At 38.8% G+C, this 17,093-nt stretch overlaps 2 protein-coding genes across 8 annotated transcripts in view; one reads left to right on the top strand and one right to left on the bottom strand.

Moving 5' to 3' along the window:
* The window catches only part of SAMD3 (sterile alpha motif domain containing 3), a 44,810-nt gene extending 40,537 nt beyond the window's left edge, over nucleotides 1-4,273 (top strand). Inside the window, exons 7-10 of the mRNA XM_055136737.1 lie at nucleotides 706-906; nucleotides 3,096-3,267; nucleotides 3,745-3,827; nucleotides 3,938-4,273. Of these exons, the coding sequence (XP_054992712.1) occupies nucleotides 706-906; nucleotides 3,096-3,267; nucleotides 3,745-3,827; nucleotides 3,938-4,273 (792 nt within the window). The remainder of the gene's footprint in view (nucleotides 1-705; nucleotides 907-3,095; nucleotides 3,268-3,744; nucleotides 3,828-3,937) is intronic.
* Nucleotides 4,274-7,198: 2,925 nt separating this feature from the next.
* The window catches only part of L3MBTL3 (L3MBTL histone methyl-lysine binding protein 3), a 119,823-nt gene continuing 109,928 nt past the window's right edge, over nucleotides 7,199-17,093 (bottom strand). For all 7 annotated transcript variants that reach the window (XM_055136913.1, XM_055136909.1, XM_055136911.1 and 4 more), the window contains 3 exons: nucleotides 15,679-15,848; nucleotides 15,404-15,466; nucleotides 7,199-9,018 (listed from right to left, as the gene is read on the bottom strand). In XM_055136913.1, the coding sequence (XP_054992888.1) occupies nucleotides 8,875-9,018; nucleotides 15,404-15,466; nucleotides 15,679-15,848 (377 nt within the window). In that variant the 3' untranslated portion in view covers nucleotides 7,199-8,874. The remainder of the gene's footprint in view (nucleotides 9,019-15,403; nucleotides 15,467-15,678; nucleotides 15,849-17,093) is intronic.

Here is a 17,093-nt window from a genome sequence, read left to right as displayed (position 1 = left end):
TGGAGAATCTGACAATAGAATATCACAAAATACCCAATGTCCTATTTTGAATTTGGATTATATGATATAGTACTTTTGCTTTAAAAGGACATTAAAAGGGAAAAGCATAAACAATAGCATATTCTTTATTTAAAATTTTACTAGTTGGGAGCAGGAGAGAAAACACAAGGCTTAATTGCATGCAGTTAATTCCAGTTCAGTTCTCTGCACAGCATATGGTTCCCTGAGTTCCACAGGGGTGACCCCTGAACAGAGATGCCTGGTGTGGTTCAGCGGTTTCCAATTAGCCCAAATTTATTATTTTAAAGAGTTTTTTTCTTGCAAATTTAAATTAGTTGACATAAACGACATTCCTGTTAAGTGTGAACCTTCTGAATAATCCAGTGTTTCACCTAGAAGGGACTGTAGAAAATATTTCATAGATATCCCAACAGAATAGATTATTAATCACTGTAGTTATTCTCTAATTTCAGTGTGTTGATAATATTAGTGACTGTCTACTTTTAACCATGTACAAGACCATATATAATTATATGCAATAAGTCTCATCTTCTGGGTGTTTTTTTTATGTGTATGTACATTCACACACAGAAACACACACAGATATACACAGTGAACTCTATATTAGATAGGGCTCTGTTGACCTCATTTGTTTAACTGCCACTCAAAATATAAGTCATATTGATAAATTGAAATATCTTGCAGGAAGAAGGTGTTTGTTTAGATTCTGAGGTGAATGAGCATATTAATTGGTTCCAGCAAGAATACGAGAAAACAGAAAAGGACTGGAGAGAAATTGACGAGAGAATGAGGAAGACTTTGGAAATAAGAAGAAAGCTGATCAACAGCAGAACACCTCTGAAGGACGTTCTGAAAATGTTTCCTTTTTTGAAGTGCCCTTCACAGGTATTTTCTCCCCTTATAGTACTCTGTCCTGTCTACTGGACTAAGCAATAGCACAGCGGGTAGGGAGTTTGCCTTGCATGTAGCCGACCCGGGTTCAATTCCTCCGTCCCTCTTGGAGAGTCCAGCAAGCTACAGAGAGTATCCCACCCACACGGCAGAGCCAAGCAAGCTGCCTATGGTGTATTGGATATGCCAAAAACAGTAACAACAAGTCTCACAATGGAGACGTTACTGGTGCCTGCTCGAGCAAATCGATGAAGAACAGGATGACAGTGCTACTGTGCTATAATACTCTGAGCATAGTGCCCTAGAAGATTAGTGCTACTGTGCTATAATACTCTGAGCATAGTGCCCTAGAAGATTCTTCTTTTTCCTCTTGAAGTAGAAACAGGCTAATGCAGCAATGTGAGGCTATGAGGCCCCAGGAACTACAGCCAGGATCTTTACTAAGAATTTCCAGAAGTGGATTCTGATAAATGCCCTAATTTAGACTTCCCTGTTAGTGCACCCCTTGTGGGGACTGGGGAACCACTGCTCTGGCCACATGTACTGCTCTGCCTTTCTTAACTTGAAGAACAAATGTTCATATTATGACCTATCAAAACCAGTCACATGGTCCCCAGTGACTGATGTATAACTGTTCATTCCAGAATTTGGGGGAAGGCAATGATGCCATTGATTCCTGAGTGTAATGAATGATGGTATAATGCTGCTGTGTCTAAAATAATGTTGGTTATGGGTGTGGAGGGAAGATCTTGGGAAGCAGGATGAAACATGATTTTGAGGAAAGGGGTTCTCAGTGATGCACTGATTTTAGTTTTCAGTAATGGTCAAATTTCCTGGACTTATTTTGTTTTACACCATTTATTTCTGTCTCTAAATGTCTCTAAATTGTTTTTTTTTCTTTCTAGAATACATTGTTTGATTTTTTTAAACATGATTTTCTTCCTAAAATTCAAACAGTTTTCTTCTAATAATATTGGATGGGCACTGCCAAAAATAATAATGCAGATTACCTACAGAGTGTAAGATCCCAGATCTTAGCCAGATAGCCAAAAGAGGCATCAATTCTAGAAACCTCATTTGACATCCAAAGTTTAGTGCTATGGATTTAGAACATTTGCTGTGTCCATTTTTTAATATTCCCCTTTTACCCCACGCTTTCCAACTTTTATCATCTTCTGACATGTCTTACAAGCTAAGTCTACTAAATTACCTAGTATACATTTCATTTTTTTTAATGGGGGGCATAGGGAAACAGTATGGGAGTTTAAGGTGCTTTCCTTGCATGCAGCTGACCTTGGTTCTATCCTTAGCACTGGATATGGCTCCCACGGAACTGCTAGGTATGACCCATCCAATCCCAACCCAAGGTACAAAAATAACTAAAAACAAAACAAAGCAAAATTTTGTTTTCTCTACATTAATAGACACACACATATACACATATACATATATAAACATACATATATGTACATACATATACACACATATACATATATACATATTATATACACATACTGTCACTGTCATCCCATTGCTCATCGATTTGCTTGAGCGGGCACCACTAACGTCTCCATTGTCAGACTTAGATATGTGTACATATATATACATATACATATATGTATATTTTTTAAATCTGGAGATCTCCAAAGCAGCTTTCAGAGGAACCAGAGGCCACAACTGACTCCTCTCAAACTTGTGATTACTTTTCTATGTTAACATTATTTTTTGTCATATTTTACAACCATTTTTACTGAGGTACTGGGATTTACAATACGGTTAATTGTACTTTTCATGCATACATCATTCCAACGCAACCACCACTAGAGCCCACTTCCTCTACCAGTGTCCCAAAGACGCCTCCAACATCCCCACGTAAGCTGTTTTGTAGACAAACTCTTCAGTTTTAATGAATTTTCCCACTTGCTGTTGCCTTACTGTATATTTTTTATTTCCTATTTGGGTTAGATTTTTTTTCTTCATTGTGAAGATGGTGACACACCTATACAGATATAGGTACATAGAGCTAATTTTCTGGAATTCTTCAAAACTGTGAATAATGATAAATTGATACAGTAAATTTTTCCCCAAATTATTTTTATGAGCATATAACTTAAAAAATTATTATCAATAATTCTGTGCTGCCTACATTACATTTTTCTTGTGATCTGCTGCTTTTTTTCCAGATGTTTAGAGAATTTCAACTCATTACAAGAACAGATATTTATCAGAAAACAAGGCACATCTTGGAATCCTATTCAGAAAATATACTGACTTCTTTTTCAGTGGTGGCTAATCCAATCACTATTGCATTGCAAGAGAGAATGAAAGAGCACACAGATGAAGACATGTTGAAATGTTAGTAAACCTGGGCTTGGGCAATCAAGTCTCAATCCTGTGCAACTCGCGCTAATTGAAAAATTCTGATTTGTAGTAAGCAAAATCTACGAAACAATTCAGGGGGAATAAAGAGTAAATTTCACATAGGACTTGAGATATTTAAATATAAGAATGAGTTCAAAAGCACATTTGATTCTCTTTAAGGAATTAATAACTTGTTGCATAGTACAAATCACTAACCAAATTGCAATGAAATTATCCTGACTGATGGGCAGAGTTCACAACCTCTCCTGGCAGGGATCTGGAGGAAAGAACATGACAGTTTGAATGTCCATCAGAAAGGATGCTGGTAAAATTCGATTGGGAAAACTAAGATGTCTAATTTTTTTTCTGTAGAAGGTAATATTTATTTTTATATCCAGACATTTCAATACTGGCTTGCTGAGAGTGGTAAAAGCTTATTTGCACTGTCTGTAAGCATGTTTGCTTTGACAGATATGAAGATGACAGCCACATGTTTACTCTTACCAGATGTTTTTGGCGATGACTCCAGTCTTTTTGCCATTGTCAATAAGAAGGTAAGTGATTACCTTCTTACTAAGTCAGTGATTGGTTTGATATTTTATATGATGACTTTAAAAAAGGATGGGGGTCTAACATATAATAAATATTTTTATTTTTTCCCCAGGTACAAGTGTCCACACCAGTATTAGAAGTTAAAAATCCTTTCAACATTGCTGTCTGTGAATTTTCTTTGTATTTAGAAAAAGAGCGGCTCACGAGAGTGGATGACTGTGTCACTGCCCTGGCTGCCCTCATAGCTGCTTTCCATGTCTTTGAAATTGAGTGTCCACAAAGACTGTCTCACACCCTCCACTTCCTAGAGACACTGATTTTTGATATGCACAGCCCATATCTATCTTCTGTGAAAGGGAAGGAAGTAGGATTTTTAACACCCAGTCACTTAGTAACAGGGACAGATACCATGCCAGAATTGATTTCTGGGACAGCTGAAACTTTATAACTTTATAATAATTGGGTTTAAGGTTGTGTATGGTAGTGGGGATAAAGCTTAGAAAACCATCTTGCCTCAAAAAATGTGACAAATTTCAGTGACTTTCATCTTGAACACTTGAATATTTACATTCTTTGTGAAATTCTGTAATAAAATGCCATCTGATTAGAGATGATTATTTTTGTTTGGTTCCAAGAGATTCCACGGTCTGATATTTGGGGTCACATCTGCTGGTGCTCAGGGCTTGATCCTGTGTACTCAGAGATCATTCCTGGTGGCATGTTGGGGATCAATCGCAGATCAGCAGCGAGAGGCAAGTGCCCTGCTCTAAACTCTCTCCAGTTCCCACGAAAAAATTTCATGGGCTTACATTTTTAAAGTTGCATTGCCTCTCACTATATGTTTGATCTGCTCTATCTTTCAGCACAACGTATGATCTCACACTTAATATACCCACCTTTGAAAAACTTACTGCCCACCCTCTGCACATGTGTGACCCTTTTTGATCTCAATGTTAAAAAAAATAATTCTAAGCGGGAACATGTTAAGAAAGATGCAAGCCTTCCCCGGTTTTCTCTCTCTAGCTGACCTATATGGTACTTGGCACTTCAGTTTCCCACTGTTCTAGCTGGACAGCAAGGGCTGCTTCATTCTGTTTCTCCACACTGGCCCACTTCACTGATTCAGTTAACTGTGACCTGATTTGTCTTCCACTGCTACCTTCCTTTGATGTATATTCAGAAGATGTTTCCAGTTTTCTCTCACCACGTCTTTGAATGTTGCTGCTCTTCAGGTTGGTTTGATATATACGATCGATGCCCCTGGATTTTCTTTTTTGCCTTCTGAGACCTACTGTCTAACTTCTCATGTGTGTCCTGCTATGGTTTCCCATCCAGCCCAGTATCCATTCTCTCGTTCTTTTCAGAACAGTTGCACAAGGACTTTTGGGTGGGATAAGGCTCAATGTGTTCTTACTATGTTTTTTCAAGGATTTCTCAAGGGAAAACTACAGTGTTATTGTTGGAAGATGCTTCCTTTTGTCATCAGTGTTACCCACCCATTTTGCAGTACTGATTGGATTTGGACAAGGGAAAGACATGTATGTGTGTTAACAATTGCATCACAGTGTGAGAAGCGTTTCTGGCAGCATTTGATTAAACTCAACTTAAAGGTTAGAAGCCGGGAGATAGTACAGTGCTTAGTCACATGTCCTAACTGAGTTTGGATTCTGGCACCACAAGGTCTACCAAGAACTACCAGGAGTGACTCTGGAGGCTCACAGCACTGTTGGGACGGCCCAGTTGTCCTCAGCACTCCAGGGCCCATGCAGCATTCCAGCCATGGTCCTTTGAGTCAAACTGCAAACCAGGCTGGCTGAGAATCAACAGAGTGGCACCCGGACCTTCTGAATACTGCTTGGGAGTCCCTGAACCCTCCCGCCAAAAAAAAAAAAAAAAAAAGCAGCAAAACAAATAATATGCATTAACAGTGTTGCAGAAAAGAGTCCCCATCTCGGCTTCTATTTCTTCCCTTCCACTAGAACATGCTGTTAGGTCCTTGCAGATTTTCTTTCATTAACTGACATCCCTCCACCATGTTACAAAAAATTGTTAAAGTTGAAGTAATGATAATAGTGTGAAAGTTTACAAAGTTACTGAACCCAGCTGCCAGCCAAGTGCCCCATAACCCTCCACCATCCACTGTTCTTACATCACTGCTGGCCTGGGCTTCTTGCCCTCTCAATCTCCTTTGGTAGTTAGTTTTGTATTCCAATGTCAAGAGTTTGTCATTATTCAGTACTATCTGTTCTACTGATTTGTCTAGATTCCAGAGAAGAGTGAGACCATGATCCATTTTAAAGTTTTACAGTCCGTCTCATCTATTTTTCTTCAACAAATTTACCCTGTTCTTAAAGACTCCTTAGGAGATACTCAGTTCTCTAGGTCTGAAGCTGAAGGAAGCCTGTCTTTGATCCCTTAGGGAGAGCCAGAGACACGGGGGCCAACCTGTTGGGAAGCTACAGGGAATTCAGGCTCCAAACATGATAAAGATATGAGCTGACCATAAGGGCAGATTCACATATGCTTAAATGGTTTTTTTTTGGGGGGGGTGGGGTAGGGGAAGGATGGAGGCCACCCACGAGGTGCTCAGACCTGGGGGCCCTCCTAGGTTGGTCAACTGGGTCAGTAGTTCAGTGGGACAGCTAAGGACGCAATGCTGCTTTGCCCTGGGATCACCTGAGCCATCCTGGTGGTGCACATTATTTATTTCCAATGCCAAGCATGGCCTTGTCACTTGGTAAACAGCCAATGTTGTTTGACTGTCATGACCTGTTTTCTTTGGAAGCTGAACCCACTGAACCCACAAGATTGCAAAATGGCAGCCTGGGGCCATATTTCAAACTGCAAGCTGGTCTCATTTGGTGTGTGTCCTGTTTGGAATTGTTTTAAATGTCTTGAGATGGAAGAGTCCTAACAAATCCCACAATCCCATTCTTTCCCCTTTATTTAATCCCCAAGCTCACTTCTCTCATTTCAGGGACCTCTCCTGTCTCCACAGCTTCACTTCTTCTGTTCAAACTGAGCTAGGCTTTCGTATCTCAGGCATGATCTGTGAAAAGGTTTCTTCTTCTGCAGTGCACTCTTTCAACTGATGGATGGTTAATGCCTTGCTTATTTAGAAAGAACACGTTTGCAATAAGATCTCAAAGTTTCTTTTGTTGTGACCAATGTTTGAAACCACAAACCGCAATAGGTGTGAATCTTACATTACCTAGTAAGAACCATAATTTTTAATTCACAGTATCTGGGACTGATTGACAAACAATGCAGAATCCAACATTCATTTCACTTGAGCTAATGCTCTTATGTTTTGCATTCAGCCCCTCCCGTTTAGTAAGCTTTGTTAAAAACCATACATGTGTAAAAACGTATCTGCAATTAAGATTTTATTTCATGTCGATATAACAAGTGCAACTTGAATGTACAAATTCTGAACAGAACATAAAAAGGGCAGAAATCAACAATGTAAAACTTGTTTAAGCAGATTCATGCAAAGAAATGAACGGGACACTGCAAAAATCACTGACCCTGTTTTCCCTTGAATTATGACAAATGCAAAGGATTGCTATAGACTTCCAGTGTGGGTCATCAAAGGAAGTCTTACATCAGGAAAAATAACAAGTAAAGAACGCGATGGAACTTTCCCCAGAATTCAGACAGCATGCTACAACTTACTTTCTACTTTTAAAATAGAATCACCTTGAATAAATGTCCAACCCTGGAATTAAACATTACATCCAAAGGCTGATAAAATAAGTCTGTGTTGGAAATACATTCTTGCAAAAGAAACACTACCAGCTATCAGTTTGCAGGTAATCAAGAGTTTTCATTTAAAGTGCATCTGTATGCTTGCTTACTGAGGCGAACTGCTCTACAGATTAAAGAATTTTTCCAAAACAGAGGTTCTTGAATAATTGCTTTGGGATATCGCCTCCCTGATTTAGAGCATTTAGAATCTTTGTGTTAACTGGCATTGCTTCCTCACACCTTGCTCTTGCAGTAAAATCTATACACTCTCTCTTCAGCCAACCCTGAAGAAAAGCTTTGGGTTTGGAGGATACTACAAGATGTGAGGCAGAGCTCTTACAGATTAGTGTTTCAATCTACAGAATGAGCTCTTCATCTCTGAAAAGCACCAGTTACCTCCCAGGACAACTAGAGAGAAGCCCAAAGTAATCTCATAAATAGTTCACAGTCCTTACAAAACACTGCCCCCCCCACCCCCAACATAACTGCATATTCCTCTGATAGCACTGGATTCCTGTAACACACAGGGCACCACAATGTATGAGATTGATGCCTTTCAAATACATCACCTAATTTATTCATGTTTATATACTTTATTTTTCAATTCCATTGTTTATATACACGGTTTTTTGGTAATTATAGTAAAGATGCTGGTGAAAAGTAATTTAACATTTCATAATGCGTGCAAAAGTAAAAACACTGATTTTAAAGGAATTTTTACAACTCATCAGTCCCAACAAATTATGACAAGCAGTTAGGCAATATCATGACTTGCAAAGTTATACTTAGCATAATGTTGCAATTCAAAATATGGCACAGAATTAACAATACAGGTAACAGTCCCACTGGCTAAAGTGAGCCAGGTTTTCACTAATTTGGTTTAAGTTGAAATTTGATTTTATCAAAAGATTCCTGAAAGTATTGAAAAAGAAACAGTGTACATGAAAGAGAATTCAACAATGTTTACAAAATGCCAAAAGTTCTTACTCAGCCCCCCCTTACCCATAAATAATTAATGAAGTCCCCCTTCTCCCTCCCCCAGCCTCAAAAAGATTTACAAAGATAAATTCAGCTCAGTGAACAGAACCAAAAGATGACTGTTGTTAGACAGTACCTGGTTAAAAGCTCAAGCACTTTCATAAGAATTCATATATATTGTCTCTTGAGGAATATAAATAATCCAATAGCATTGTTCTTTTGAGTTTTGGAGACTTCTCACTTAGGAGTTTTAACTGTCCTTGTGCTTTGAATAAAATATGAGCTTTAAAGCAGAAAGCTGATGGTATTCAATATTCACCATCTTCAAAGTTCATTGTGTGAGTTCTTCTCTGCAGCTTTGAACATCAGGATAGAATTGAAAATTTTGAGTGCAGGGCCCAGCTTAATGCTCATAATTTTAACAATGTCTGTTTGGGTCATAAGCAGAAATGCTTCACCATCAATTTGCTAAAATGGGGGTAGAAAGAGACAAATATTCGTGAATGAATTGGAAGCAATACTGTAACACAAATTCAAGGTTAAACAATCAGTTGTTGAGTCCAGAAAGATAATATGGGAGGATAGGTGCCTGCTTTGCACACAGCTGACCCCAGTTAGATCTCAGGCACTGTATATGGTCCTCGAAGGAAAGGCAAAAAGTGATTCCTCAGCAGAGACAGGACTAAGCATTACATACTGGCATATGTGACCCTCAAATCCACTCCCATTGCAAATCAGCTGTCTTCTACACAACAAAAATAAAATGGCATAGGCAGAATTTCACATATTCTAGTAACATTTTCTGAAAAAGGGACCTTTCTTATATATATCAACATATCTCAGTGTGAATTGAGCAAAGTACTGATTTCTCATTACTCTGAAAAATTAGCCCTGAGGAAAGTGAAGGTACCTGTACATTCCTGTGATTATTCTGACTTAGGTGCTCAACCAAAAATTTGGATAAATCTGGGTAACTCAACTAATTCTCCATGCCAGGATGTAGAATTCAATCACAACAATCAATCACTGTCATCCCATTGCTCATCTATTTGTTCGAGTGGGCACCAGTAACGTCTCTCATTGAGAGACTTATTGTTACTGTTTTTGGCATATCCAATATTCACGGGTAGCTTGCCAGGCTCGGCCGTGCGGGCTCGATACTCTCGGTAGGTTGCCGGGCTCTCCGAGAGGGGCAGAGGAATCTAACTCAGGCCCAACCACTGTGCTATTGCTCCAGCCCAGGATGTAGAATTAGAAATTGAAATTTGGCTTATTATAATATAATTTAAACTGGCCTTTCAGAGCAGTCACAATTTCTTTTTACATACAGAAGAAAATAAGTCATTATCAAAAGACTGCTGAAAAACTCAGGTATGCGGGTTTTGTGACCAAAATCTCCAGGCTCTCCTGGAGCCGGGAATGGGAGACCTTCCACCATTTCCCTGTTCTTCTGGGAGCCTGACAGTCACACCCATGAACTGCCTCTTGTGCCATATAAGCTTATTAACTGGCCATGATCCGGAGATTTATAAATAAATCTTGAAAGAGATCAATAAGTTGCAGAGATGCTTCCGGACCCCAAAGTCACCATCCATTCAATAATATAACTCTAGCTGTATCACCTCTATTTTTGAATTTCTGGAGTGACATCTCAAACTCCACACCACTACTATACCAGGAATAGCAACACCACACTGGATGGGATGTAAGATAAAAGACAACCAATCTCTATTAAGAAAATATTAATACACAAGGCCTGTAAGAACGTGTTAGTAGTCTCTAATACAAGGGCTTAATGCCTTCAGGTTAAGACACAACAAGATTAAATCAACTATTTCTAATGTAATAGCTTTTTTTTTTTCTTGAAAAGTAAACACCTGCAAATTTAAACCACCTATAAGTTGAATCAGTAAGAATTAATCTTCTTGGGGCTGGAAAGATGCACATGCCCAACCAAGGTTAAATCCCTGACACTTCAGCATTGCCGGGAAGGATTCCTGGACCCAGAGCTAGGTAGAAGCCCTGAATACAGTCCAGTGTGCCCTCTGTCCCTCAAAAGAAAATATGGAATATTCTTATATAACTTGAGGTAATAATTATGTAATATTTTTAACCCATTTAGGCAACAAGCATCTGCTGTTGAGAACCAAAAGGAAGGATAATTAAATTTAAATTCCAGATAAAAGATCAGAACAGTACATAAGAAATGTTATCTTGTTTTGGGGGAAACAGTTGTTCTAGTCACAATCTGTTTCTGTTAAGTTAGCTCTTGATAAAGCCCGTCAACACAAGAGGCAACACAATCTACTAACATTTAATTTGAATGGCCTGACAAACATCTTCCAATTCAGTGAAGAAGACATCCACTAACAGAACGGGTCCCCAGAATGCATAGCAAAGACAGAATACTTTATTATAACCTTGGGACTTACTAACCCTCCTGCTGAGACTTAGGTTTCCATGGCAGATAACCAATGAAAAGGGACAAGCAGAGAAAAGTGAGGCTGTGACTTAAAAGTTAGAAGCGAAATAAAAAAAGTATTGGTAGATTATTAGTTTTAACGTTACCCCAAAAAGAAAAAACCACCTCTGGAGACCAGTGGCACACAGCAGATCACACAGAGCCCTGGACGTGTGGCCACAAGATCAAGCCTCAATCTGGAAGCAGTGCACTTAGGAAATTACTTTCTAAGACTTGGGATAGTTGTGATGAATTACAGAATTTATTTTTCACGTGCTTTCTTTTGTCATACACAGGAGCTAGTCTAACTCTAGAGATTAAACATCTTGCTAAAGCCCCAAGTTTGGAAGAGAATTAATTTGGAATTCAGTGATTTTTTTTTTTGTTATGACCCTTTCAACTATTCACCCAGTTCTTTTCCAGTGCTTTCAATCTTCAAATCAGTGACATGTTCTTTATCTAAATATCTTTTCCAGAGTGTAACAGTATAAACACACTCATCCCAATAGCTACTACATTCTCAGATACCTTTCTTAGGCCTGGGATTACAATAAAAAAGAAAATAATAGGGGGCTGGAGCAATAGCACAGCGGGTAGGGCATTTGCCTTGCATGTGGCAGACCCGGGTTCGATTCCCAGGATCCCATATGTCCCTTGAGCACTGCCAGGGGTGATTCCTGAGTGCAGAGCCAGGAGTAACCTCTGTGCATTGCTGGGTGTGACCCAAAAAGCAAATAATAATAATAATAATAATAATAATAAAAAAACAAAATCAAGCAAAAATGCAAACACAATAAAACTCCCTATAGAGTCTATATTCTAGCAGTAAGAGAGACAGACTATAAGTAAAAATAACAAAACCAAAAAACCCAACAAGCAAATTAATAAGCAAATAATTACTTATTAATTCTAAAAGATTAGTGCTACCACATGCACAGAGACACACACAAAAGGCTGGTTGGAGCTGAGTGGGCAGTTGGGGCAGGGATGAATATGGAGGGGCAGGCAAAGTTTCACATAGGACAACTAGGGTAGGACTAAACGAGAAGGTGGCATGAGAGCTGAAGGAATAAGCTACGCAGATATCTAGAGAAGAGCGTCTGAGATAGTCAAGAACCAGAGTGAGTACAAACAACCCGAGGAACACCAAAGAGGATGTTGTGTGCAGTAGTGTAAGCAAGGGGCAAAGTTGACCGAGTCTGAGGATCAAAGGGGTAATGGGAGTGGGGGAATGGCTCAGGCTGTAGACCCCATGAGGATCTTTTCCTTTTGTATATACAGTATAAGGATCTGAATGAAGGGGTGATTGGACTGTCACATGCTTCAGTAGCATCATCCTAATTATGATGTGAGCAAATGATAGGGGAGTCAAAACAGAATTAGCGAAACAGGACATTATGCAGGAGTCTAAGTGGGAGATGACAGTTGCTTAGCTCAGTATGGTAGTGGTAAGGCAGAAAGTCACTTTTATTTTCTCTTTTTTTTTATTAATGAATCACCGTGGGGTACAGTTACAAACTTATGAACTTTGTTGTCTGTTTACATCCCTCCACCAGTGCCCATTCTCCCCCACCAATGTTCCCAGTATCCCTCCTACCACCCCTACCCCAACCCCCACCACCCTCTGTAGCAGGGCATTCCCTTTTGTTCTCTCTCCTGTTGGGTGTTGCAGTTTGCAACAGAGGTACTGAGTGGCCATCATGTTTGGTCTATAGTCTACTTTTGGTATGCGGCTTTCAACCTGAGTGGGTCCTTCCAAAATTCTCTACTAGGTGATCCCTTCTCTATCTCTGCTGCATTTTTTTTTAGAAAGTCACCTTTTTTGAAAAAATTTTATTTTTAACTTGTATTAAAACACTTTGATATCCAAAGTTATTCATAGTTGGGTTTTAGACACACAACGTTATCACCAATCCTGACCAGAGTCAATTTCCCTCCACTAGTGATCATCCTGACAGGCACCTTTTTAAGTTTGGTTATTGAAGTTTGGGTCCCATGATTTCAGTGTCCTTGGAGGGTAACCTTATCTTAAAGCACTCTCAAATAGGATTTTCAATAGTTAAAGAGTGTGTAAGAGAAAAAGTTAACAATGACTTCAAATCATTGTCCATCCTAAAACTTAATAAGATGCACTATATAGATGTGAATAAAATACTTTAGTTAAGATTTGTTCTACTGTATCTGGTTATGATTCAGAAACAATATGCCTGCTGAAATAGTGTGACATTCTAAGAGCAAGGATTATCATATCTCTAAACCATCCTTCTTACCACCAGCCCAATGCAAGGTGTAGTGCACATACGTAGGATGCTCTTCCTGTGAAATATCTTACAAGATGACTGCATGGCTATGTGACTGAATTGTGTAGACTTGGAAGATTCAGTCTTATCCTCACAAGAAGGATCTACGTGAGGCTATCTGGTGCTTGAGAGGTGTGCCCCGAGATGACAGGCCATGAACAAAAGAGGCTCATTAAAGAAAAATATTGGATTCTCTGAATTTGAACTCAACTCTTATTGAAACCGAATAATACAGCAAATACATATGCATTTCCCAGAACAAGTGTCTTATAAAAAAGATGCAGTACAAATTTATTTTTAAAATGCTTTCTCATTTGCAAAGATAATAACTACATGGTTCTCACAAAGTGAAAGCAACAGCGCTGTGAAGAGATACAGGTGTGTTTAGGAATTGAAGAGTAACAAAGAAGTGGTTAAGGAGAAAAAGTGAACATCTGAATAACTGCTGACAATCAACTTAAATGATAAAAAAATAAGTTCTAAAATAATACAGATCAGAAAAGCACTACCAAAAAATCACATCCTCAGACGTTCATTATAACAAAATGGGGCCAGAGACAGAGTACAGCAGGCAAAGGCTTTTGTTTTGCTCGTGGCCAACCCAGGTTCGATCATCAGAACAACATATCCCAGAGCCCAGCCAAGAGTGATCCTTGAGTGCAGAGTAAAGAGCCAGGTGTGACCCCAAAACAAAACAAAAAAACTCATAAATGATAATTAAGTAGCTTTCAAGACCAGAGGCTGGGGTTCTTAGCTGTCCTACAATGTCTTACGATGCTCTTACTTGGAACAGTGCTACTCTTAAAGAATTGAGGCTGAAAATAGGGGCAAACAGGTACATCTATGCATATACACCTAGAGACAGCAGATGCTGGAATAAACTGAGATTATTTTTTCCAGCCGAGATCAGAGTGATAATTGATTGCTCTGCTTAGAGAATCTGCCAGGCCAGTGGCTTATTTTTAGAGATTTCTTGTAAAGTATCTCCTATTTTACTTGATTAGCATTACTTCTGGTTTAGTTTTAAAACTGCATTTCTTTTTGAACTAATGTCCAATATTGGTGATGCCATTATTAACCATTCTTTAGATAGCAACTAAGAACAAATAATAAAATAATATTTCAATATCAGATTGTAATAATATCAGGTATAAAAATGATGAAGACATATATAAAATCTAAAATTATTCTAGCAGTGTTGGTAATATTTATTATAAGCATCAGATAAAATTAATCTTAGCATTAAAATGAAGCTTTAAAATAAAATGGGAACTAATTTTGCTTTACTAAAAATAAAATTTTGCTGTTTATGTGCAAGAAAGTATTTAAATGCATGCTATTAAGGTTTCTGTTTTTGCAGTTTTAAAAATAAGTCTAGTACTATTACTATGGGGCCTTATAAGGTATTTACAAGCACTCCCTATGCATTCAAAAATATACAAGATTTAAAAAGAAACTTTTATTCCCTTTTAAAAAATGGAATTATTGTGAGATACACAGTACCAAGTTGTTCGTGATTGGGTTTTAGTCATACAATGTTTCAGTATCCATCCCTTCACCAGTGTACATGTCCCACCAACAATGTCCCCCGTTTCCCTCCCACCACCTCTCCTCCTCCCCAACCTGCCTTTTAAGGCAGGCATCTCTCTCCTCTCTCCTCTCCCCTCTCCCTTTCCACCACTCCCACCTGCCCTTTGGGCATTACAGTTTGCAATTCTGGTACTGAAAGGTTACCATGTATATCCCATTACCTAACTAACAGCACTCAAGTCTTGTTCAGTGTGATCATTTAATCCAACTACCACTGTCATAGTGGTCCCTTCTCTATCATAACTGCCCTCCCCTCCTCCCGAATTGTGAAAAGCTCCCAACCACAGATAGAATGACTGCACTCATTTATTATATTTTTTTTTAAAAAAAGGTAGTATGAGACATATAAGATTTTATTTTTAAACAACTCGTTCATTCAACTTATTAGACAGCTTTGTGTCTATTATTCTTTATTCCCTTGTCAACTGGAAAATTTTCTCTATTTGCTGCATTCAAAACTTTGATCATATTAAAGTATACTACACTTGAGTGTAATACTTACTTCATCTTTAAATACCTTTCCATGTTCTTCACAGCCAGGTAAGCTCTGTATGAATTCAGACACCTGTCAAAAACAATATTGAATCCTCCATTGATAAAAGGCCAAGTCTAAACGCGACAGGTTTAAACTATTTTAACACAGTTATATCTTAGTTATTTTCCTCAAGACAACTTCTCTTTTAGAAAAAGACCCTACCCTACTACATTTGTTTTGTGCAGTCCTGAAGCCAAAAGTCTATATGTTTTCTGGAAAAGGGAAACAAACAAACAACATACCTCATCTGTGCTCCACTTGGAAACTTTGCTGGCAGGGATTCCAGCCACAGTTGGAAGAAGTTTGCTCTGCTGTTCCCAGCGCAAGGGCAAACATGGAATTGGGGACTTAAAGGAGAGAAAGACGGCCGAACGACGCTGTGCCTGCTGTACGGAAGGTTCTTCCCGGGCACCTGGTGAAGTGAGACAAAGGAACAATCGCCACTGAAAAGCAGCTCCAAAAAGTGCCGTGTCAAATGCATCACAGTGGTTGGTTCCTTTCAATGTTCTGTTCACTTATGAAAAATAATTTCAGATCTTATTGAGATGAAATTGAGAGTACACGAGAGAATTTAACCAGAAGAGACATGCCTTGTGTCTGCAGTGGGTGGGGTAGGGTGGTTGCGGTTCCTTTTTAGCTAGGAATGGCTCAAAAATGACAGAACACCGCAGTCAGTAATGAGAAGCCACTGAACATCAATCTTACAGTGTTGACAACTCCCCTGAAATCCATGTAAGGGAACGTGTGTGTGTGTGTGTTGTTCTGGAAAAGGGCATTCCTATTTTGCCATAAGAGCACATTTCCTATTGCTTTCTGCTGTTTTTGAATACATCCATTTTGCCGATCAAGTTACTGGCTGCTTATATGATTGAGATCAACTAACTGAATGCAGTCGGCTTTGTCCTTACTAAAAGTCGGTATATTCAACTTACATTGCTTGCAATGTTAACAAGTGAGTGTTCATTACATTATGTCATTCAAAGCTGACTTTACACAAATTCTGACAAAAAAAATATGCCTCAGAGCTTTAGTAACTCTAGACTTTGAAAATTTTCTCTTTAATTCTGAATTCCTCAAAACTTGCATGTTCAAGCAAGTCACTGTGTTAACCCTGAAGTTACCATTCCTGTTCTCTCCATTTATCTCTGCTTTGGTTGGTTATTATTTCTTCTTCTAATTAAAAAAGTCTACTAATTTGTAAGGGATTATAAAACTAATGCAGAAACTGAAATGTAAATGCCTGTCGTTTTTAATTTGTATGGATCAAAATTAAAACTACAAACTACTTATTTGCTAGGTCTTCTGAAAGAAAGTTTACTTTGCTGCTGCCCTTCCAATATAAACATTTTAAGAAAATGACTTGATGTCACTGGGACTCCAGAATCTGTCAATGATTAACTCCTTTTTTTTTTTTTTTTTGGTTTTTGGGTCACACCTGGCTCTGCACAGGGGTTGCTCCTGGCTCTGCACTCAGGAATCACTCCTGGCGATGCTCAAGGGACCATATGGGATGCTGGGAATCGAACCCAGGTCGGCCACCTGCAAGGCAAACACCCTACCCACTGTGCTATTGCTCCAGCCCCTGATTAACTTCTTAACATCCTGTAACATAAATATGATCTGGCAACTAGCCTCACAGAGAAAAGGTACCAGTCCT

Source organism: Sorex araneus, chromosome 4, assembly GCF_027595985.1.
Source record: "Sorex araneus isolate mSorAra2 chromosome 4, mSorAra2.pri, whole genome shotgun sequence".
In the NCBI taxonomy this organism is placed as follows: domain Eukaryota; kingdom Metazoa; phylum Chordata; class Mammalia; order Eulipotyphla; family Soricidae; genus Sorex; species Sorex araneus.
This window is presented reverse-complemented; position numbering and strand designations above follow the sequence as displayed.